Raw genomic sequence first — 24,761 nt, 5'->3', positions numbered from 1 at the left:
GTTGAGGCCCGCATATTGAGCTAGTAACTGAAATTGGTGATGGTTGAGACTCACATGTTGAGCTAGTAACTGAAATTGGTGATGGTTGAGACTCACGTGAGCTAGTAACTGAAATTGGTGATGGTTGAGAGTCACATGTTGAGCTAGTAACTGAAATTGGTGATGGTTGAGAGTCACATGTTGAGCTAGTAACTGAAATTGGTGATGGTTGAGAGTCACATGTTGAGCTAGTAACTGAAATTGGTGATGGTTGAGAGTCACATGTTGAGCTAGTAACTGAAATTGGTGATGGTTGAGAGTCACGTGAGCTAGTAACTGAAATTGGTGATGGTTGAGAGTCACATGTTGAGCTAGTAACTGAAATTGGTGATGGTTGAGAGTCACATGTTGAGCTAGTAACTGAAATTGGTGATGGTTGAGACTCACGTGAGCTAGTAACTGAAATTGGTGATGGTTGAAGTAATTTTGTGGATTCGTAAAATACAAATAAAATTGAGTCCTAGGTTCAGTACATTTCCATATGCAAGTAGAACAATTATTATAATTTTTGTTTGGCAACAGGCTGCCTCAGAATACTTGGCACTAGCACCAGCTTGTTCCTAATGAAGTTTGAATGAACCCTCTTAAATTAGCACCTCTTATCATTTGGTTCCCCCCGCTGTGCAGTAACGGTGACACATTTAGGGAGTCTGTTAGTCACTTTGTAATATTGTCCTTTAATCCACATGTTTCTCCCTCAGCTGTGTAGTTTCTAATTCTACGTAATATGGCTTGGTTGTGTCAGGTTGTATAAGTTTTATGACTCTGTTTTGATAAAGGTATAATTCATGAAAATATACAACAATCTTGGAAGAATCAAGTGTCTAGACTCTATCCAATGCTGAAATGTTAAAATTTGGTTTTAAGTTTAATTAGTATTTTTAAATACTTTCTTGTGGAAAGATGATAAATTGCAGTAGCTGAGTTTAAGTGTAAAGCCATCCCTGTTTTAAAAAAAACTTCTCTCTAGTGTGCTGCGGTGTTCGCTCCTGTGGCTGTCTTGTGCAGGTGGAATGGTCCTCCAGAAAAAGCGCAGGCTAAATATTTCTTTAAGTTAAAAAAAAACTTGCTGCTGTTTTTCTAGGTGTAAAGCACCAAGACTCACAGAATTCTTTCTTGGCATTTTTGAATACACCTGCCTCTCCTCTGGATCAATTCGAAGTGAGTAAATCAAATCATACAGACATTAACATATTTATGTGCAATTTTGTTTTCTTTTCTCCCCCCCCCCCCCCCCCTCAAGGTCTGGAGCATGATCTGTTTTTAGGTGGTTTAACCTATTCCTAGTTTAATTTTTCTTGCTGTGTTTCTGGATGATGAGTGACATTGCTAATGAGTTATCTCTGAAATGGTTTCTCATTATTTTTCATTTAATTTCTTCCTTCCCCCTCTGTGATGCTACTATTTCACTATTGGGATAGGATTCTCTGTCTTCTTCTTCATCTTCATTGGTAGACTTTTGGAATGATGTAAGTTCAGAAACTTTCAGCCGATGAGCTGTACCCCTCGATGGGGGCCAGCACATTGGTTCGGCACAACAAATCCCGTCTGGAAAATACAGTCAATTCACAGAAATCCGTAAATGTTCATCCACACACCCATACCCCATACTTCCCACTTCAAAATGAGGCTTCACTATGGAAACGACAGCATGTGCAAGGCTGTAGCTCATCTCCCAACTAGGAGCACCTAGGTTCAGGGTTGGTAAGGAGGCTTGTGAGTGAGGCGGGAGATAGTTTCAGAGAGGAGGATCGTTAACATTTGCCCTGCTCAAATCACGATAACCCAATTGTCAAGTGTGACCGTGTTCTTGACAATTGTAGTGAAGTCTGCGGTCTAAGGACATGAGAATTAGGAGCAGGAGTAGGCCATACGGCCCCTGGAACCTGCTCCGCCATTCAATAACATCATGGCTGATCTTTGACTTCAACTCCACTTTCCCACCCGATCTCCATATCCCTTGATTCCCTTAGCGCCCAAAAATCTAACGATCTCAGCCTTGGATATTTCATTGACTGAGCCTCCACAGCCCTCTGGGGTAGAGAATTCCAAAGATTCACCACCCTCTGAGTGAAGAAATTTCTCCTCATCTCAGTCCTAAATGGCTGACCCCTTATCCTGAGATTATGACCCCTGGTTCGAGACTCTCCAGCCAGGGAAAACAATCTCTCAGTATTAACCCTGTCAAGCCATCTAAGAATTTTATACGTTTCAGTGAGATCACCTCTCAGTCTTCTAAACTCCAGAGAATATAGGCCCATTCTACTCCATCTCTCCTCTAGACCAAGGGATGGGTACTGTAGTGTAGTGATTATGGTAACTGGACTAGCAACCCAGGGGTCTTGAACTTCCCCATGGCAGGTTGTAAAATTTAATTCAATAAATCTGGTAATTGTGGGCTGGCACTGAGGAAAAAAATGCTTATGAATGCCCCCGGACTGTTGCAAAAACCCAACTGGTTCAGGGAAGGGAACCCGTCGTCCTTACCCCGTCTGCTCTGCATGTAATTCCAGTCCCACATCCAATGGTCGCGTCTGAATGCCCTCTGAAGTAGCCTAGCAAGCTACTCCGCTGTAAAAATAAACTATGTTCCCCGTAATTGTTTTTTGGGTCACGCGGCCCCTTTAACGGGCTGCGCGTCCCACTCAAAAGGCTGCAAATGTGCGTTTTAAAAGCCGGCTCACCGGCTGCGCGGAACCCCTGGAGCGCTGCACGACCACTCGGGGAGCATTGCCTATAAGATGTCCCTGCACCTTCTCAGAGCAACTAGAGTTGGACAATAAATCCAGCCTCATCCCAAGAACAAATTAAAAAAAGTCAGGGCTAGCAGTCTACGAGAGCAGATAATCTTCAGAGAAAAATATTGCAAACAGTAGAACTTGGAATTGGTTCTTTTCCCCATGGTGTACAATTTCAAGATTAACGTTTGCATTTAAACAGCATTAAATATACATTTACTGGAGCCACACAAGTAACCCAACAGTCTACCTATATACAACATTCTTGGGTCTGGCAGGCTGTACTTCAGGCACAACAATCCAAAGTGTTGCACTTGGTTTTGTATCTGTAGCAATCACTGACCCGGAGCTGAAAAATTTACAAGCAGCTAAAAAGTAGCCTTCCACCCTTTGCAAGCTGCCACAATGATCTGGATCTGCGCATGGCGTACTAGCACAGTGGGCCTAAAGGGACAAGCCAGGTTAGCAACAGATCATCCCAGACGTACTCCAGACCACAGTCTATCCTGAGCAAACGCCACGGGAGAACCTTTAGGCAAATAGAATGTCTTGGAAACAGTGCGACCCTAGATACAAATTTAAACCCCAAGTGAAATTGACTGTATTTTATTTTTTAGATCCTTGTGAGTCTGACCCATCCTGTAGTGTTTTAGCTGTGTCTCTTGTAGTACTGTGTTTTGGTACGTTTTAATAAAACCTGGTGTTGAAGGAATAACTAAACTTGTTTTAATGTGCTGATGACACTATTAATGAACAGTTGTACAGATGTATGTATGTTTTCTTTGGATAACTCTCTGTCCTTCATAAGTGCTTGTCTCGTAAAAGCATGGCTCGAAGGGCCAAATGGCCTACTCCTGCTCCTATTTCTTATGTTCTTATGATGGATTGGTCCTCGATTTCTTGACGATAAGATTCTGCCAGAGATAACATCAGTGGTTAATTTTTGACACACCGCTGCACAAAATAAAGTGCACTGTGAACTTCCAGTGGCAACATGTCAGGGTTACCTGGATAAATGAAAAGCAATGTTATAGGCGTGAATAAAGTTAGGTTTTTATCTATAAGAGGGAGAGTCAGGGCAGTGACTTGATGCAGCCAACAGCCTGTACCATGGATTCCTAGTGCCTGACCCACTAGCATCACTTCTCATGCCAATGGGCCCCCAGCTCCACTCCATCTTGTTGGGGAAAATGTCTCCCAACACTCAGCATAACAAAAACAGGGACTGTTGGAGAGGAGAATGCAGTTGCTTTTCGGGTTTCCTTTTTGGGATAGATGTAAGTTCCAGTAACCATTCCCCTCTGCTCAGTTGTGGTGCTTCCCGATGGAGATTTGATGAGGCTGCTAGACAGACACGCACCTATGCAAGCACGGTGTAATCATTTTGCCGCAGGTCTGCATACCCTCTAATCCTGTAGCAAGTCGCTGGCCTAAAGTTGTAAAAAATAACTTTTAGTAGAATTGAAGATTGAAGAGCGTCCTTGGTAGATGCATTAAGATGCTCTCCAGTCTCAAGGTGGAAATTAAACTTAATATTGTCTCTTATTAAGACATTATTAAAGAATATGTTTTAAATGCCGGAAAAGGCCTTTTGGGCCCAACAAGCCCATTCTTTCTTCACAGGTCAGTCGCACCTACCTCCCTTCTCAGTATTCTTGAGAATATCCTTCTCTCATCGGAAAAAGCATTTAGTTGCCTTCTGTACCCATTTGTCTTCAATGGCCTTCCTAATAAGTTATTCCACAGCTCTGTTTATGTATTCAAGGCAAGTATACGGTGCATTGGAACACCTGTGCCACAGACTTGCAGACCCTGCGTTCATAGCCGTTAGTGTGTTACCAGCCCAGATTGTTCTGCTGTGGACAGATTGGGGGAATCAGATGGCAAGACACCCTGGGCCAATTTAACACATCTTGCAGTGATTACAGAGTGATGTAGACACACTCACTGGTTTGGCCAGGGATGATTCATGGCACTGGGAGACCTCAAAAGGGGAGGAGAGAACAACAAAAAACTTAATTAAACCAATAATTTATCCATCGTCTCTGTCGAATGCAGAGTCCCATGTCTAATTCGGGACTGTTTTATTGAATGTTTTGCTGCAGTATTACCAGTAGGTTGTTCCCAGCCTGTGGTTAAGGTAGTGGCCCATTGGCATCATAGGAAGTGAGCTGACCCCGATGCCTAGCTTAAAGCAACCGCTCATAGCACTAAGATGTTTTGCTATCACAGAATGAGTGGTCCCGACTACAATGGACTCTGGTGTATTTTGATTTTGCGAGGGAGGAGAGGATGGTGTGGAGAGAAAGCAAGATGATGAGGAATTAAGGAATTGTCAAATATTTCTTACTGCACTTTCTGGGCAGTGGCTGCAGCCTGGTGCCATGTGAGACAAGGAATCAAAAGTAAATAATTTAAAATATATCTTTTTAGCAGAGTATCTGATTAAATATAGCTTGGCTCAATGATTATTTCTTTCCTAAATAATTTCAGTGACTGTTTACAAAAGTCCAGTTTTAACTTTGGCTGTTAAATAGCAGAATGGATCAGTTTCTGAATTGCTGTCAGAAGTCAGAACGTACAGTATCAATCAGGTGAAACTACTGCAGTGCTCTGCCAATGGACCGACTTCACCCTACAATATTCCAGGAGTTCTCAGATTAGCGTCCTTAATAAAAGGGACCACTGATTTAAAACTACAAATGATTCAAAGATTTGGAGGAGTGTATATTCTGTCCCTCTGCCACTGCAGGCTAAAGCATCTATTGGGAGCTGAATTGCTGTTTATTTGAAAAATGATAATGGAAGTCTGATACATTATACTGTAGTAAGATGTTTGAGCGACTAGCCTGCAGTTATTAGCCGTTTTTTGACCTGCGGTTATTATTGGATGTTTGAGTGATTGGTCTGCGATTATTATTGGCTTTTTGAGTGGCCTGTGGTTATTATGGGATGTTTGATTGGCTGGCCTGCATTTATTATAGGATGTTTGAGTCACCAGTTTTCATTGAATGTTTGAGCGACTGGCCTACAGTTATTATGGGGTGTGTGAGTGACTGGCCTGCAGTTATTATGGGATGTTTAATTGGCTTATGGTTATTATGGGTTGTTTGAGTGACTGGCCTATGGGCTGTTTGACTGGTTTATTATGCATAGAATCATAGATTGATACCGCACAGAAGGAGGCCAGTCGGCCCATTGTGCCTGCGCCGGCTCTTTGATAGAGCTCTCCAATTAGTCCCACTCCCCCACTCTTTCCCCATATCCCTGTAAATTTTCCCCCTTCAAGTATTTATCCAATTCCCTTTTGAAAGTTATTATAGAATCTGCTTCCACCGCCCTTTCAGGCAGTGCATTTCAGATCACAACAAGTCGCTGCATTAAAAAAAAATTCCTCTTGTCACCTCTGGTTCTTTTACCAATTACTTTAAATCTGTGTCCTCTGGTTATCGACCCTTCTGCCAGTGGAAACCATTTCTCCTCATTTACTCTTATCAAAACCCTTCATGATTTTGAACATCTCTATTAAATCTCCCCTTAACATTCTCTACTCTAAGGAGAACAACCCCAGCTTCTCCAGTTTATCCAGGTAACTGAAGTCCCTCATTCCTGGTACCATTCTAGTAAATCTCCGCTGCATCCTCTCTAAGACCTTCACATCCTTCCTAAAGTGCGGAGCCCAGAATTGAACACAATTCTCCAGCTGGGGCCGAACTAGTGTTTTAGAAAGGTTTAGTATAACTGCCTTGCTTTTGTACCCTGTGCCTCTGTTTATAAAACCAAGGAGCACATATGCCTTTTTAACAGTCTTCTCAACTTGTCCTGCCACCTTCAAAGACTTGTGCTCGTACACCCCCAGGTCACTCTGTTCCTGCACCCCCTTTAAAGTTGTACATTTACTTTATATTGCCTATCCACATTCTTCCAACCAAAGTCAATCACTTCACACTTCTCTGCGTTAAATTTCATCTGCCACGTGTCTGCCCATTTCACCAGTCTGTCTCTGTCCTCCTGAAGTCTCTTACTATCCTGCTCACTGTTTACTACATTTCTATTATATGGGAAGTTTGAGAGACTGGCCTGTGGTTATTATTGGATATTTGAGAGACTGACCTGTGGTGGTTATTTGATATTTGAGTGTCGTGGAGCTTTTAAACCATGAATGTCACTGCTTTGGGAAGAAGAGCGTTGTACTGCTTCATCAGAACTCTCTGGATTCTTAAAAATATTTCTTCATTCTGTTGTGATTGCCCAACATTTTCCAGGCCACTGTGTCCTTCCAATCACTGAGATTGAAGAACACTTTCTAAGGCAGAGAGTAAATATGCTTGAGATTAATTTTATTTTAAACTTACGTTGTTCTGCTTTATAACAAAAAAGTTTACCCTGTATGTAAAAGTAGAAACTGTGCAGTCCCCATCCTAGTGGGTTTGATCCAAGCCCAGCAGATGGGGCCTGGTGTCCTGGTAAAGAGCATTTAGCTCTTGCTTCATTCTTCAGTTAGTTCTTTGTCCCATGGTTACAGAATCATGCCTGTTTATGACTGCTCCCAAATCCCACCACGGCAGTTTGAGAATTTGATTTCAGTTTTTTAAATATTGAAATAGAAAGCTGGTATCGGGAAAAGTGAGTGACCACAAAGCTGTTGGGATTGTTGTAAAAACCCAACTGGTTCACTTTAGGGAAGGAAACCTACTGTCCTTACCCAGTCTGACCTATAGGTGACTCCAGTCCCACACCAACGTGGTTGACTCCCTCTAAAGGAGCCGAGAAAGCCACTCAGTTACTCACAGTAACTAAGGATGGACAATAAATACCATCCTTGCCAGTGACACCTACATTCTGAGAGTGAATTTAAAACAGATGTCCTCAGTAATGAATAGTGATACAGATGATCCATTGCATGGGACATTTTGACTTGGGCTGCAAGCGGTGCTTATCTTGGGCACCTTGGGCTGTTTCTTTTTGGAAAGGTTTTATCTTCCATCGTGCCTCGAGTGCTATTGATGGCTTTACAAGTTCAAGATGGGGAGAAGTGAGATAAGGCAGGAACAAAATAGTAGATTTTAATGGGTATTTTCCCCTCTTTATTAGTAGTTAACTTGTGTTTCCTTTCTCTATTGAAGCGTTCTCGTGCCTGTGTTCCAGCTAGCAAAGGCAGACGTGTAAGATGCTGTCTTAGTTCGTTTACCTGCGTGTGTATTTATATACCTATATGTGTGTGTGCTGCCTTGAGCCCTAATGCTTGTTTTGTCGATGCTGCAGCTACTTGTCCACTGTCCTTTCTCTGCCTGAATTCTCTTCTCTTTTTCTCTCTCTCTCTCCGCAGTATGCATGTTGCATCTGTTTATTCTTAATTGCTTGTGCTGTGCTACTCCAGTCAGGAAGCCATAGTGGTCACATCGTTAAACACTCTCAATTCTGTTAACCTCAAGTGAAAAGTTGACCCCCTTTTATTCAGTTTTTACAAAATCAATACTTTAAGTAAAGTTATTTAGCGATGAATGTAGCTTTTGGTTTCATCGCTAAGTAAACGTGATTCAGACTAGTTTTGTTTCAAAGGTGCAACACATTAGGACTGTCACAGTGCCCGTAATGGGATTGTGATGGTAGCATGTGCTCGTGCCTCACCCATCCTGTTGGTAATGTGGGCACATTAATCTCTCTTGATTTTCATTTTCATGAATACATTTTAAAGTAACAACAGAAATTGCTGGAAGTTTTTACGGCAGGCCAGGCAGCATCTGAAAGGAGCAAAGACCGGTCAACATCCGGGTGGAAGTGTGGATCCATCTTCAAAACTGCAGAGTTTAGGAAAATGGCTTTTTAGGATTATTAAAAAAGAAACGGAATTTAAAAACACACAGAACTCAGTTAAGTGCTGCAGTGATCAGTTGCAGGCATACTGTGATCAGGCAACGTATGGCATTATGGCCAAACAAGTAACACTCAAGTACTTACCGGCAAAAAAAAAGAGTGGAACACAGATACGCCAGTGACTGTCTTCAGTTGAAAGCCGCGAACCATTGCGTTAGACACGAGCTTGGAACAACGGACCTGATTTCTGGTATAGAAGCCTTTGTCTTTTCCGATGGCTCATGTTACCGGATGGGAACCGAACCTTAGCCAGGCCCTGAAGTCTCCTGGTCCAAACGTGATACTCACTTTTCGAATCTGTGTTAGTCATTTTTATTACACATCCAGCCCTTGTAAAGGGTAGAGAAGCATTGGAGAAAGTGCAAAAAAATAAATTTACAAGGATGATACCAGAAATGAGAGGTTATTACTGTCCGGAAAGGCTAAACAGGCTGGGGTTCTTTTCTCGAGAAAAGATAAGGCTAAAGGGTGACCTGATGGAGGTCTTTAAAATTACGAAGGTGTTTGATAGCATAGACATAGAGAAGATGTTTTCACTTGTGGGAGAGTCTAAAACTAGGGGCCATAAATCTAAGTTAGACATTAATGGCCCGTAATTTCCGATAGGAGGCTTCCTGCGTGTGGATGCCTCCAATCGGAAAATAATCTGCACTCTTACCTGAGGGCTCCCGAGGTCCGGACACTTCCGATCCTGGGCCTCTCCACAGTCGAAATGCGCAGGGCCCACGTATCCCAGGGGCGCATGCGGTTCGCAAGCGTTCCTGGCATCACGTGGGCCAGGCAAGCCAATGAAAGAAGGGAATTACCCTTCATACTTTTGACAGACCTGTCAAAAGTATGAATGGGGATCACTGAAAAAAGACACTAAAACATTAAATAATTTTTTTTTTAAATCACATTTTTTAAATGAGTTACAATTACATTAAATTATATTTTAAACAAAAATTTAATTAAGGGGAAGCTAATTAAGTACATGAGGCAGAAAGGAAATGTTGATAGGCTTAGATGATGAAGGATGGAAGTAGGCTCATGTGGAGCATAAACACCGGCATAGACCAGTTGGACCAAATAGCCGGTTTCTGTGCTGTAAAATGCTATGTAACCCGATCTCTGATGTAAATCCTTTTCGTAAGTACGGATTTCTCAACTCCTGCTCCCTTTTAGGAGTTGGTCGTCTTAGACTAGTGGTTTGCAAACTTTTCCATACAATGGGGACCCCTCAAAATATTAATACACTAGTCCCTCAGGATATCGGAGCACCAGTGACGTGGTCCCTCAGGATACCGGAGCACCAGTAACGTGGTCCCTCAGGATACCAGAGCACCAGTGCCGTGGTCATGCGGGATATCAGAGCACCAGTGACGTGGTCCCTCAGGATATCGGAGCACCAGTGACGTGGTCCCTCAGGATATCAGAGCACCAGTGACGGGGTCGCTCAGGATATCGGAGCACCAGTGACGTGGTCCCTCAGGATACCGGAGCACCAGTAACGTGGTCCCTCAGGATACCAGAGCACCAGTGCCGTGGTCATGCGGGATATCAGAGCACCAGTGACGTGGTCCCTCAGGATATCAGAGCACCAGTGACGGGGTCGCTCAGGATATCGGAGCACCAGTGACGTGGTCCCTCAGGATATCAGAGCACCAGTGACGTGGTCCCTCAGGATATCGGAGCACCAGTGACGTGGTCCCTCAGGATATCAGAGCACCAGTGACGGGGTCGCTCAGGATATCGGAGCACCAGTGACGTGGTCCCTCAGGATACCGGAGCACCAGTAACGTGGTCCCTCAGGATACCAGAGCACCAGTGCCGTGGTCATGCGGGATATCAGAGCACCAGTGACGTGGTCCCTCAGGATATCAGAGCACCAGTGACGGGGTCGCTCAGGATATCGGAGCACCAGTGACGTGGTCCCTCAGGATATCAGAGCACCAGTGACGTGGTCCCTCAGGATATCGGAGCACCAGTGACGTGGTCCCTCAGGATATCGGAGCACCAGTGACGTGGTCCCTCAGGGTATCGGAGCACCAGTGACGTGGTCCCTCAGGATACCGGAGCACCAGTGCCGTGGTCATGCGGGATATCAGAGCACCAGTGACGTGGTCCCTCAGGATATCAGAGCACCAGTGACATGGTTCCTCAGGATATCGGCGCACCAGTGGCGTCCCTCAGGATATCGGAGCACCGGTGACGTCCCTCAGGGTATCGGAGCACCAGTGACGTGCTCCCTCAGGATATCGGAACACCAGTGACGTCCCTCAGGATATCGGAGCACCAGTGACGTGGTCCCTCAGGGTATCGGAGCACCAGTGACGTGGTCCCTCAGGGTATCGGAGCACCAGTGACGTGGTCCCTCAGGGTATCGGAGCACCAGTGACGTGGTCCCTCAGGGTATCGGAGCACCAGTGACGTGGTCCCTTAGGACAGTGGAGCACCAGTGACGTGGTCCCTCAGGACAGTGGAGCACCAGTGACGTGGTCCCTCAGGACAGTGGAGCACCAGTAACGTGGTCCCTCAGGACAGTGGAGCACCAGTGACGTGGTCCCTCAGGATATCGGAGCACCAGTGACGTGGTCCCTCAGGACAGTGGAGCACCAGTGACGTGGTCCCTCAGGACAGTGGAGCACCAGTGACGTGGTCCCTCAGGACAGTGGAGCACCAGTGACGTGGTCCCTCAGGACAGTGGAGCACCAGTGACGTGGTCCCTCAGGATATCGGAGCACCAGTGACGTGGTCCCCCAGGACAGTGGAGCACCAGTGACGTGGTCCCTCAGGCCAGTGGAGCACCAGTGACGTGGTCCCTCAGGACAGTGGAGCACCAGTGACGTGGTCCCTCAGGACAGTGGAGCACCAGTGACGTGGTCCCTCAGGATATCGGAGCACCAGTGACGTGGTCCCTCAGGATATCGGAGCACCAGTGACGTGGTCCCTCAGGATATCGGAGCACCAGTGACGTGGTCCCTCAGGACAGTGGAGCACCAGTGACGTGGTCCCTCAGGATATCGGAGCACCAGTGACGTGGTCATTCGGGATGTCGGAGCACCAGTGAAGTGGTCATGCGGGATATCAGAGCACCAGCGACACAGGACAGTGGAGCGTCAGCGGCCTGCCCCTCGGCCACATAATCTATTGCTGGAAATTTACAAGCTCCCACTAAACTGTTCACCTCACTGAACAGCAATTAAACTTCAGTTGGCCTGAGTCTCGGACAGATTGGACTTTAGGCCTTAAACAGACTTAAATGCAGTTATATTTCAGCAGCAGAATATTGCATTATTCATTTCCCGCTATAAAGCCCCTGTCATTATAAAACACTGTATCATTTGACTTACATGGACCTTACTAACCATAGCGTTTTTGCCTATTTTTGGGAACAGCCCGGTTTTATCACAATTTGTTTTCTGCGGCTTGAAGCGCTTCTCTCTTGCTGTTTTACTCCTGTTGTCAACTATGGCTTCTATTTCCGAAATGACGGTCGTGCTGTTGGGAATGTTGCGGTGGTCTGTGGGTTGCGGGTGCTTGGTTTGGTAAAGCTGAAGTTGAACGTGTGCATGTGGCACTTGAATGGGTGGGTGGTGGCGAGGCAGCCTGCACAGTATCAGCTTCTACCCTCAAGACAAAAGCTGCAGTATTCCTTTAGACACCTACTCGCCCATTTCTGAATGGTAGCTGAATATTTTAATTAGGAACATAAATTACTGTAATAATTATTACATTTTTTTTTAAAAAGGAGCTATTAAGATCCTGATGGAAATTCAAATGGTAGAGCAAAGTGTGTGAATGTCGGGTTAAAGACTGGATGCTGCCATTCCCAGTCAAACAAACTGCTGACTCTCGCTGTCTAAGCTCATACATGAAGAATAACTACTTGGGCGTGATAGCCGAGGGCCATTGGCACCCCAGCAATATTCAGTACTTTCAGAAGAGATGGTGAGATTGCTGCTGTCTGAGGGTTTTAATAAAACAAATATTAATGGCACTTTGGTGCTTCTTCAGATTAGCGGTTCCCTCTTGGGTTACAGAAGAGGCAAATTATGCACATTGACCTGCAAAATACATGCTCCATCACTTCAGAAATCTCCGAGTTTATAGTTTACAGTCTACTCCTGTTAATTCAAAGTCATTTTTTGCTTGAAAAAAAATCCAATATTTCCCGAACAGAACAGCAGGTGTTCTTTGCTGAAAGTCACACAGCATCCTGAGTTGGAAATATATCGACGTTCTTTCATCGTCGCTGGGTAAAAATCCTGGAACTCTCTGCCTCTCTAGCACTGTAGGAGCACCTTCACCATACAGACCGCAGCAGTTCAAGAGGAAGGCCCACCACCAGCTTCTCAAGGGCAATAGGGATGGCTATGAATGAGTGGCCTTGCCAGCGATGCCCACATACCGAGAATGAGTTTTTAAAAATTCAGATTAACAGATAATTCAAATTAAGTAGCTGAGTTAAGAGGAATAGACTGTACTGTTATAGGCTCGATGATTATGGCCAGTTAACTGCATAATACAGCAATGTACTGTAGTAAGTTGCAAGGCAAAGGAATACTGCAACTTTGAAAAAATGTTTTAGGTTACTTTACACCAAGAATTGCCCACTTTGAGGTAAAACAAATTCCAATAGATAAGAGATAACAGCAATTTCTTTAATGCATCAGTACTTAATGTGCTTATAGCTACAGGGCTGCGCAACTTGAAATTAGGATTAACATTGGATTTCCAAACAAATTCTATCCGATTCTTCACTGTACTTCAAAGTATCAATATAAGATCTCATGGCCCTTTTAAATTGATTGCACTTTGAACGCTGTGTGACAGTGACACTGGGCTCACAGTCTGGATGTGCCTACTTGCAAGACGTGATGGCCTGGGTTCACACCTGTGATCTCCCCACACAATGGCTTCCCTATCTCGGTTGGCCCATTTGGGAGAGGCAATGAGTGAGGAGAATCACTGGAAAGGAAAGGAGGATTACACAGCAGCACTGGCAGAACCAGGCTGCCTGCCTCAGTCTCGGAACGAAGAAGGTACCTTAAAAATGATGGGGAAGAAAGAGAGGAGAGTTGTTTTAAAGTTGGATCATTCTTGTATTTCTGCATGGCTCACACTGCTTTTAAGTTTAGGAAAGTTGTTAGAAATCAGGATCATCTGCATACATATTGTTTAAAAGGGTTTCTTTTCATAGATTGATTCCATTGAGAATTTCAACCTTTCCAATTCTCCATCTGGTGAAGAGGTGAAATCACAGATACATTCTCGCTCTCGGTCACCATCGACAGCAAGTGACATTGAACCTGTGGAGGTGGGTGCATGGCAGTCTTTGAATTGTAGCCACTTCTAAACATGCTGAGATCAATCAGAAGGCAGTTGTAACTACTTGTAAATTTCAGGCTGCAGGTTCATTAAACAAATTGTTTTGCAGCTAAAGGAAAGTGTGTTGCCTCTAGTGTGCTGGATGTGCACTAAAGGCAATTTTTTACATAAAATAATAGATGTTATAGGGTGTAGAGTTACATTTTACCTTTAAATAGATTTTACATATTGTAACTATCTGCTGGTTCCAAATGAAATATGTCCAAACCTAAGGAATTCAGTGGGAGAGTTTTACTTACTTTTAGGCCCCAAAGGAGATGGGTTAATGACTTTTTGGGTACTTGCATACGATGGATTTTACCAATTGAGACCAGTACCTGTACAATTAATCTGAATCTGCTTAAAAGGGACAGGAAATTGAAGGTGAATATTTTGCCTGTTGTTGAGGATGTTTCCAGTAAGGCGTTTGTACTGTACTTCCCTTTTACTCTGTTGTATGAATTGATTATTTATGCCAGTGACTGCAGCTAATCGCCTGTGTTGGCACCTTGTTAGGGGACAGATCACCCTCAACGTACAGTACTGACACCGACCATCAGGTCCTCCTACAGCGGTTCCAGTGTCTCGAACCCAAAGGTAATGCCCTCTACAACTTTAGGCAGCTGCTTCCTCAAAGATTCAGACTTGAGTGTTGATGGCTCTTTTGCAACCTTTGTGCGTATGTCGTCGCCCCCCACTTCAATTACCTGGAGAATGTGATCTTTTTGACCTGCAGGTAGAAACTGTGGAAGCCAACCAGCCTCCCTAGCCTTGTTCATTTGGGAGATGTTCAAGTTCTCAGGGCGGTTTTCTCTAATTAGGTTTTGTGCTCTTGTACTCTCACCTGTACACTTCCGTACTGGGTTCCCAAAGGTCACAGAACTAGAACCCTGGACTCGAAGAGCAGAGATCGAGCAACAAGTGCACAAACTTTGCACTTGAAACTCTGCCACGCGAAGGTTACATGTGAAAACTTAATACATTTTTATGCAATTCATCTGTTTAAAATAAATGAGCTAGTGCTTCCTTTAAAGTCGCAAACAAAGGAATTGCATGCGATTTCATTACAGTATTCATCCGCTAATCTTCGCACAAGGTGATTTCCAGGGGGGCTTTTTTTTGAACTAGTAGTCTTGTTCTGCAGCGGGTAGTCAAAACTGCCCAACGCATTACCGGCACCCGGCTACCGACCATAGAGCACATATACCAGAAATGCTGTCTACAGAGGTCACGGTCCATCATCAAAGACCCTACCCACCCCAGCCACAGTCTGTTCGCCCTCCTACCATCTGGGAGACGCTACAGATGCATTCGCACCCATACGACCAGATTTAGGAACAGCTTCTTTCCCAGGGCTGTCATCCTACTGAACTCCACAAATAAACTCTAAAGCCTGCACATCTGCCAATGCACTTTATTATGGTCATATTTATGTTATTATACTACAAGCCAAATGTATGTTGAATGTTTAAATGTCTTAATCCAAATGTACACTCTCGGGAGCCGCAAGCCTACATTTCGTTGTACTGCACTTGTGCACTAACAATGACAATAAAAGTTGATTTGATTTGATTTGATTACATTCAGAGGCAAAAGAGTTTAGTAACAGCAAAGGATCAGATTATTTCACTGTGAGAACATTTGTTACCACCTGTCTGTTATCCAGCAGCTTCCAGTGTGATCAATGCACATTAAATGCTGTTCAGAGTTTGATAACTATCTATTTCTATGAATAAGGTTCTTTTATTTCTCTTTCTTTATAGCCCAAAGCTCATCAGTTTGTCGTGAAATCCTTCAATACACCAACAAAGTGCAATCAGTGCACGTCTCTGATGGTTGGCCTAGTACGCCAGGGCTGCACTTGCGAAGGTGAGGATAATCAATTAATAACATGTAACAGACAGTGCTCTCAACGTCATTCATTGTGTGAGTTACTTTGTTGTTTCAACACAATAAGGCACAATATAATTGTTACTATTTCAGTTTAATTTTAGTAATGGGAATGTTTTTTAAATAATATTGTTAGGTAACTTAGTATACAATCCCACTGCTTGTATCGGGCAATTTGGGGTTTGGCCGCTATATGAGGTGGATGGTAACTCTGGCCTCTTGTGCCGCCACCAATCCCTTCGCCCCATCATTGACGGCCGTACCATCAGCCATCTGGGCCCTAAGCTCTAGAATTCCCTCCTTAAACCTCTCCGCCTCTACCCTCTCCTCCTTTAAGACCGTTGTTAAAACTAAGATTTTAGACAACCCTCCTAATATCCCCCCCTTTGGCTTGGCGTCAATTACACTCCTGTAAAGCGCCTTGGGACGTTTTGCTATGCTAAAGATGCTATATAAATGCAGGTTGCTGTTAACTGCCCGGTGTAAACTGTGGGCTGCAATAGCCACGGGCAGTATGATTGATGGGGATTGCGGCCCTTTTACCACAATCCCCTGGGAGGGGCAGAACGATGAAGAACATTGACATACTCCTCCAGGAGTTTGAAGCTCTCTGAAGCCTCAGAAAAATAGTGTGACTGTACCCTGCTCATACACTACATAACAAGGCTGAAACTTTTCCCTGACAAACCAATAGTGGGTTCCTGCTAAGGTACATGGAATGTGAACTGAATTCAAAAACTGTGGAAGGAAACACTGATGGTATAATTCCACCTTGTGGATTATCCCGTCCCCTGATGCCCAACGGCTTCACTTTCCTTTTAGTCTTATGTTCTCTGTTTCCTGACCCTTTTCAGCCGGCTCTACTGGAGTATTGTAGACATTCTAGTAAAGCATGCTACTAACAGGTTAACTGGTCAGTTTTCTCATTGCTGTTTCTGGGACCTTGCTGTACTCAACTTCGCTGCAGTGTTTACCTACAAAACTGTGACTACACTTCAAAAATAATTCATTGGTTGCAAAGCGTTTTGGAATATCCGGAGGATATGGAATGTGCTATTCGGCACAATATAAAATACAAGTTTTCTTTTCTTCCATTGTTTATTCTCAACTTGGCTTGGCTGGTAGTGTTCTCGGCTCTCGAGGCAGAGGTTTATTGGTTCAAGTCGCTCTTCAGGGCTTGTGCACATAATCTAGGCTGACACTCCAGTACTGAGGGAGTAAGATGTTAAAAGTCCCATGGCATTATTCAAAGAAGAGCAGGGGAGTTCTCCCAGTTTCCTCCAATGTGCCTCCTTCAACAAACAACATCAAAACCGATTTAACTGGTCTAAAATCACATTGCTGTTTGTGGGACATTGCTGCAAAATGACAGCCATGTTTGTCTACATAACAACAGTCACTGCACCTCAATATATTTCATTGCATGTGAAGGGCTCTGAGGTGTTTCTGAGAAATGTGATCAATCACTGTATAAATGCATGTTTTCTTTCACTCACATGATTACTGTTCTTGTATTATTAATCTTTCTCCACCACAGCCCCCTCCCCCAGGGTACTTTAATAATGTGGTCAAAATATTATGGCCAAGTTTCACTAGAAGAGGCACCTGCTGAGGTTATAGACTACTTTGTTGGTATCACATCTTGCATCCTCCGTAAACTTGAGCTCATCCAAAACTCTGCTCTCCGTATCTTAACTCGCACCAAGTTCCGTTCACCCATCACCCCTGTGCTCGCTGACCTACATTAGCTCCCGGTCCAGCAACGCCTCGATTTTAAAATTTCTCATCCTTGTTTTCAAATCCCTCCATGGCATCACCTCTCCCTATCTATGTAACCTCCTCCAACCCTCAAGATCTCTACAAGCACAATTAGCCATGTGGCAATATGATGCTGTGGCTTAAAAACGGTGAGGACTGGATACTTAATATTCAAGGGTACAGGGTGTTCAGAAAAGATAGGGAAGGAAAAAAGGGAGGTGGGGTGGTAGTGCTGATTAAGGAAGACATTGTAGTGTTGGAAAAGGAGGATGTTCTTGAGGGGACAAGGACAGAATCCATTTGGTTAGAGTTGAGGAGCAAAAGGGGAATGATCATGCTATTGGAGGTATTCTATCGGCCTCCAAATAGTGAGAGGGAGGTAGAGGAGCAAATCTGCAGGGAAATCGCAGAGATATGCAAGAGCTATAGAGTGGTGATATTGGGGGACTTTAGTTACCCAAATATCGATTGGGATAATGCTAAGGGAAAGGAGGGGGAGGAATTTCAGAAATGTGTTCATGAGAATTTCCTAGACCAATTTGTTGTTGGCCCAACTAGGAAGGAGGCATTGCTGGATCTGGTGCGGGGGAATGAGGTGGGCCAGGTCAACCAAGTGTCTGTGGGAGAACACTTGGGTACGATTGATCATCGTATCATAAGATTTAGATTAGCAATGGAGAGGAGCAAGGAACAATCTAGAGTGGAACTTCTAAACTGGACTAGCACTAACTTCAATGGAATGAGAAAGGATCTAGCCAGGGTAAAATGGAATCAAAGACTGACAGGAAAAACTGTAACAGAACAATGGGCAATCTTTAAGGAGGAGATGTTCCAAGTACAGGCTAGGTACATTCCAACAAGAGGGAAGGGTAAGGGAACCAAAGCAAGGGCTCCTTGGATGACGAGGGAGATAGAGAAGATGATGAAACAAAGAGAGAGGGTGTATGATGCATGTCAGGTGAATTCTTCAAGGGAGAACCAGACCAAATACAATAAGTTGAGAGGGGATGGAAGATGAAAATGGCAAAGAGAGAATATGAGAGTAGAATGGTGGTTAACATAAAAGGGAACCCAAAAATCTTCTACTGGCATGTAAACAGTAAGCGGGTAGTAAGAGGCGGGGTGGGGCCTATTAGAGACAAAGAAGGTGATATATGCTTAGAGGCGCAGGGATAAGTATTTTGTATCGGTGTTTACTAAGGAGGTGGATGCTGACAAAATATCGGTAGCAGTGGAAAAGGTAGAAGCAATGGAAGGGGTGAAAATTGATGGACAAGATGTACTAGAAAGGCTGGGTATGCTTAGAGTGGATAAGTCACCTGGTCCAGCTGGCTTGCACTCCTGGTTGCTAAGGGAATTGGGGGAGGAGATAGCGAAAGGGCTTGCCATAATTTTCCAATCTTCTCTAGATGCGGGGGAGGTGCCGGAGGATTGGAAAGTGGCAAATGTGGCACCATTGTTCAAGAAAGGGCGCAAGGACAATCCTAGTAACTACAGGCCGGTCAGTTTAACATCAGTGGTGGGTAAAGTTTTAGAAACAATAATCAAGGAAAAAATTAACAGGCCCTTGGAGAGATTTAAGCTAATTAAGGAGAGCCAACACAGATTTGTAAAAGGCAGATCATGTTTGACTAATCTAATTGAATTTTTTGATGAAGTAACAGGGAGGGTTGATGAAGGGAATGCAATGGATGTTGTCTGCATGGATTTTAGGGAGGCGTTTGACAAAGTACCACATAGAAGGCTGGTTAACAAAATTGAGGCTCATGGAATAGGTGGGTCAGTGACAACTTGGATAAGGAATTGGCTTATGGACAGAAAACAGCGAGTTGTGGTAAATGGCTGTTTTTCAGACTGGAGGATGGTAGACAGTGGTGTTCCCCAAGGGTCAGTGCTGGGGCCACTGCTTTTTTTGATATATATAAATGACCTGGATATTGGAATACAGAGTAGAATTTCTAAATTTGCCGATGACACCAAACTTGGGGGTGTGGCAAATAGTGATGATGATACCAATCGACTGCAACAGGACATAGAAAGGCCAGCAGAATGGGCAGAGAAGTGGCAGATGGAATTTAATACAGAGAAGTGTGAGGTGATGCATTTTGGCAGAAGGAACAGGGAGAGGCAATATACAGTTAATGGCACAGTTTTAAAGAGTGTGCAGGGACAGAGGGACCTGGGAGTTAATGTGCATAGGTCCCTGAAGGTGGCAGGACATATTGAGAGAGTGGTTAGCAAAGTATATGGGATTTTGGGCTTCATAAATAGAGGTATTGAGTACAAAAGTAGAGAAGTTCTGCTGAATCTTTATAAAGTGCTGGTTAGGCCACAACTGGAGTATTGCGTCCAGTTCTGGTCACCACACTTTAGGAAGGATGTGAAGGCCCTTGAGAGGGTGCAGAGGAGATTTACCAGAATGGTTCCAGGGATGGGGGATCTTAGCTACAAGGACAGGTTGGAGAAGCTGGATTTGTTTTCATTAGAGCAAAGGAGGTTGAGGGGTGATTTGATAGAGGTGTACAAGATTATGACAGGTTTGGATAAGCTAGATGGGGGAAGGCTGTTCCCACTAGTTGATGGTACAAGGACTAGGGGACACAGATTTAAGGTTATAGGCAAGAGATACAGGGGGGATGTGAGGGGAAACTTTTTTACAGTGAGTGGTGAGGACTTGGAACTCGCTGCCGACAGAAGTGGTGGAAGTGGACACACTCAATGTTTTCAAGGGGAGACTGGATAGGCACTTGAGGAAAATAAACTTGCAGGGCTACGGGGTTAGAGCGGGGGAATGGGACTGACTCGATTGCTCTGCAGCGAGCCGGCACGGACTCGATGGGCCGAATGGCCTCCTTCTGTGCTGTTATGACTCTTCCAATTCTGGCCTCTTCTGAATCCCCGATTTTAATTGCTCCACCATTGGCAGCCATGCCTTCAGCTGCCTAGGCCCTAAGCTGTGGAATTGCCCCCTCTAAAGCTCTCCGCCTCTCTGTCTCTCTCTCCTCTAAGATGCTCCTTAAAACCTACTTCTTTGACCAAGCTTTTGGTCACTGTCCTAATATCTCCTTATGTGGCTCAGTGTCAAATTTTGTTTGATAATGCTCCTGTGAAGCGCCTTGGAACGTTTTACTACGTTAAAGGTGCTATGTAAATGCAAGTTGTTGTTGTTGGTCACAAGGTTATGCGATCGATTATGGTGCTCTTTCATTTTTAGTGTGTGGTTTCTCGTGCCACGTGACCTGCGCAGACAAAGCACCAGCCGTGTGTCCTATCCCACCCGATCAAACAAAGGGACCACTGGGAATTGACCCGCAGAGAGGCATCGGGACTGCCTATGAGGGCCATGTTCGGGTAAGGGAGGAAGAATACAAGGCTGTGGGTTCACAGCTCCAGCTGTAAGTGAGGCACCTATTATAGTCAGAACTGGTGATCGCTTGTATCGTCACTAAAAGAAATCACACTTCTGGTACCATATTTAGAAGGCATCATTTCTTGAGACTAAAGATCGTTCCTTATAAACAATGACATTTTAGATGGGGTAAAAATTCAGAAAGCTTTATGCACATTTCATCTTATAATTTATAGAGGTGTACGCTGCATTCTGTTGTGACCACTCTTTTCAGTTGTTAGCACTGTCGTCTCTGAGGCAGAAGATTGTCAAGCCCCGCTCCAGAACTTGTGTACATGATCTAGGCTGACACTCCACTGTGGGGGTGCTGTATTGTCGGAGGTTCCAACATTGAGAGGAGATGGATAACCAAGGTCCTGTCTGGCTGTTCAGGTGGACATTGAAGATCCTATAACACCATTTGTCAGTGTAGAACAGGTGTGGATAGCCCTTTTATATCTCTCTACCTTATTAGAAGATTGAATTCTCCCTCACATTGTCATTTTTATACAGTCTTATTGGTCAGTGCCATCCAACAAACCATTGAGATCGCAAAAAAAGTGGTGGACCAGTCAAGATAAGGTGAAAACAGTACTGAAGCCCAGCAAAATTGATTAAAAACTTCAAAAACAGTTTGAAGTAATGGTGATTTGCTCCTTCCCAGCCTAGATCCCAGCCCCCAGCTTTACCCTCACCAATGCATCTATCAGCAGTTCCCAGGCACCCGGTAGCCAGCCCAGTGCACATTGGCTGTCATCAGAGGGGTGGGGCAATGCTTGTGAGGCACACGGGATCTTGCTAGCAGTGATCTGTCTATTCAATAATTAACCAATTTGAATCAGCATCCAGGAGCAAAACGGACTGTCACTTTTGAATGAAGGCAGCATATAACTGATGGTTTCTTTTTGATATTTGTTACAAATTATTTGCTTCTCCCAGGAGATTACCTGGCTGTGGGGGGAGGGGAGGGAAGTGAAGGGAGGGAGGAAGTGTTCAGTCAGGATGCTCCGGCCATCATGGCGTGGGACAGGCTTAATAGACCAGCTTGTCTTTTCCTGCCCATCAATTTCGTACGTTCATAAGAGCAAACCAGAAGGCCTCCTCCTGCACTAACATACGAGCTCTTCAAATACCCATGTATCCTCATTCCCATCTCTCAAACTAATACAAATATTTCTTTCCTAGGTACCTAAACCTGCTGGGGTGAAGAAAGGCTGGCAGAGGGCACTGGCCGTGGTTTGCGATTTCAAACTCTTTTTGTACGACATAGCCGAAGGCAAGGCTTCTCAGCCAAGTGTGGTTGTTAGCCAAGTTATTGACATGAGGTATGTGCACGTAACTCTTTCTCTTCTGTGTGGTCACCTGCTGCTTTATCCTATTGTCCACAGGGATCCCACCCAACCCCCATGTAGGGGGAGTGTTTCCCTATCAGCTGAATTGGTCCATGTTTCGCAAATGGTCCTTTCTACATGTGCCGCTGAACCTGCCTTCAGCTACCGTTTGATGTTTGCGCTTTAATTCAGGGCCAGCACTTCGACAATGTACTTTGTCTACTACATTTTTTATTTTCTTGAGAAACATTGAAAATAGGTTATATATCACCAGTTGCAGGATTAATTTCAAAAGAAAAAGGTAAAAAGGATTTTTGTTTTAAAGTTGTATTAAAGATAAAACTTGATATTTCTCTCCTCTTCCAAGAGCCATGGTAATCTAATAAATTGCAGTAAATTCAAGCCTGCTTAAAACAAGGTACAGGTGCAGTTCGACAAACTTAAGTTTTACTGTATTTTTGTCGCTCTTTTTCTCCCCACCCCTCCCCTCCACATCTAATGGGAACGGTCGCATAGTGGTTATGTTACTGAACTGGTAATCCAGAGGCCTGGGCTAATGACCCAGAGACGTGAGTTCATGGCAGCTGTGGAATTTAAATTCAGTTAATTAAATAAACCTGGAATAAAAAGCTAGTATCAGTAATGGTGACCATGAAACTACCTGATTGTCGTAAAAACCCATCTGGTTCACTAATGTCCTTTAGGGAAGGAAATCTGCCGTCCTTACCCGGTCTGGCCTATATGTGACTCCAGACCCACATCAATGTGGTTGACTCTTAACTGCCCTCTGAAATAGCCTAGCAAGCCACTCGGTTGTATCAAAACCGCTAGGAAAAACTTCAGCAGTTCAATGGTATGATGGGTAAATTTCTCGAGGGTAAATAGGAATGGGCAATAAATGCTGGCCTTGCTAGCGACACCCACATCCCGTGAATTAAAAAAAAAGGACTGTGTGAACAGTTGAAGAAAGCCCACCACCGCCACCTCAAGGACACTAAATACCAGCCTTGCCAGCAATGCCCACATCCCGAGAATTAATTTTAAAAACCTTCCACAGAAGGAAGAAAATATGGGAGTAACAAAATTCTTTCAGCTCCGTGAAACTGCGTTTGCACAAAAAAAATACAGCTGCTATAGTGGTTGGTAGGGAGGGGACATGAATATTCCTCTGGTGGGCTCCAGTGTTTGATATTGCTTGGTACACACAAATATTTTTATAACTATTGAATTAATATTACAGAATCTTTTATGTGAACTTGTGTGTCACATGTTATAAGAGTGCAGGTTGACCAGCCCCTGACGGCCTGGTTTTAAATATGTGGAACAAGTTCATTTGTTTCACTGAGCAGATGGCAATAGAAGGGGTTAAATAAACTGAGAGGAAATCTGTCCCAGTTAATCTTCTTTCACTTATCCAGGCTAAAGCTATGGAGAAGAAGGGGTATGTATTGAAGAACACTGTATTTGTGAAACCCCTCTAAATTGTACACAGATCGTTTCTCAGCTTCAATCTGTATGACAACCAAAAGAATTATTTGTTTGTCCCTTGGATACTAAAGATTAAACTTGAGTTAAAATGTCAGTTAATCTTTTCATGCTGGCTTAGCTGATCTCTGGTGTGATGGTAATAGGGAGGTGGGCTGTTTGCTGCCAGCTTCCTTGGGCCAAGGACAAGAAAGATCAGCCAGGACCTGCTCCTGATCACTGTCCAGTGACAGCCGAATAGTATGCCAATACTCACTGTCTTCACGCATGAAGATTGGCCACTAGAGTCCAGGTGCTGGGCGGTCATCATCTCCTGTAGAGCTACATCCCAATATTTGTGTCACCTTCAGGGGCAGGGTAAGGAGGGAACATTGTAAAACAGACTCTATATTTGCCCATAAAAGGTGTATTATATAGGATTACATAGAATTTACAGCAGAGAAATAGGCCATTCGGCCCATCTGGTCTATGTCGGTGTTGATGCTCCACATGAGCTTCATCCCACCCTTCATCCAACCCTATCTGCATATCCTTCTATTCCGTTCTTCCTCGTGTTTATCTAGCTTCCCCTTGAATGCACCTATGGTATTCGCCTCAACCACTCCATGTGGTAGCGAGTTCGACATTCTCACCATCTTCTGAGTAAAGAAGTTTCTCCTGAATTCCTTATTGGATTTATTAGTGACTATCTTATATTTATGGTCCCTAGTTTTGGATTCCCCATAGGTGGAATCATCTTCTAAAGTGTACAGTGGAAGCTACTGCTAATGAAAATAGGTGAACATTGTATCATGGCGCAAATTTTTGTTAAATTAATTTTGATTGAAGTTCAATCTTTTACCAAGCTTTTAAACTGAAAGAAGCAGAGCAATCTGCATTTATGGATGAACAGAGCACAAAAACAGT

At 44.1% G+C, this 24,761-nt stretch overlaps 1 protein-coding gene across 10 annotated transcripts in view; it reads left to right on the top strand.

The window, feature by feature from the left end:
- LOC147113118 (serine/threonine-protein kinase MRCK alpha-like) overlaps positions 1–24,761 on the top strand; it is a 705,238-nt gene that overhangs the window by 614,681 nt on the left and 65,796 nt on the right. For 4 of the 10 annotated variants that reach the window (XM_085997998.1, XM_085997999.1, XM_085998003.1 and 1 more), the window contains 7 exons: positions 1,124–1,200; positions 7,904–7,942; positions 13,837–13,953; positions 14,520–14,600; positions 15,767–15,872; positions 20,866–21,002; positions 22,225–22,364. In XM_085997998.1, coding sequence (XP_085854124.1) covers positions 1,124–1,200; positions 7,904–7,942; positions 13,837–13,953; positions 14,520–14,600; positions 15,767–15,872; positions 20,866–21,002; positions 22,225–22,364 — 697 coding nt within the window. Of the gene's footprint in view, positions 1–1,123; positions 1,201–1,460; positions 1,509–7,903; positions 7,943–13,836; positions 13,954–14,519; positions 14,601–15,766; positions 15,873–20,865; positions 21,003–22,224; positions 22,365–24,761 lie in introns of all 10 variants that reach the window. The other 6 variants (XM_085998000.1, XM_085998001.1, XM_085998004.1 and 3 more) reach the window with 2 other exon arrangements.

The sequence above is a fragment of the Somniosus microcephalus genome, chromosome 9 (assembly GCF_052327205.1).
Source record: "Somniosus microcephalus isolate GS21.2 chromosome 9, FLI_Smic_1.0, whole genome shotgun sequence".
NCBI classification, from domain to species: domain Eukaryota; kingdom Metazoa; phylum Chordata; class Chondrichthyes; order Squaliformes; family Somniosidae; genus Somniosus; species Somniosus microcephalus.
This window is presented reverse-complemented; position numbering and strand designations above follow the sequence as displayed.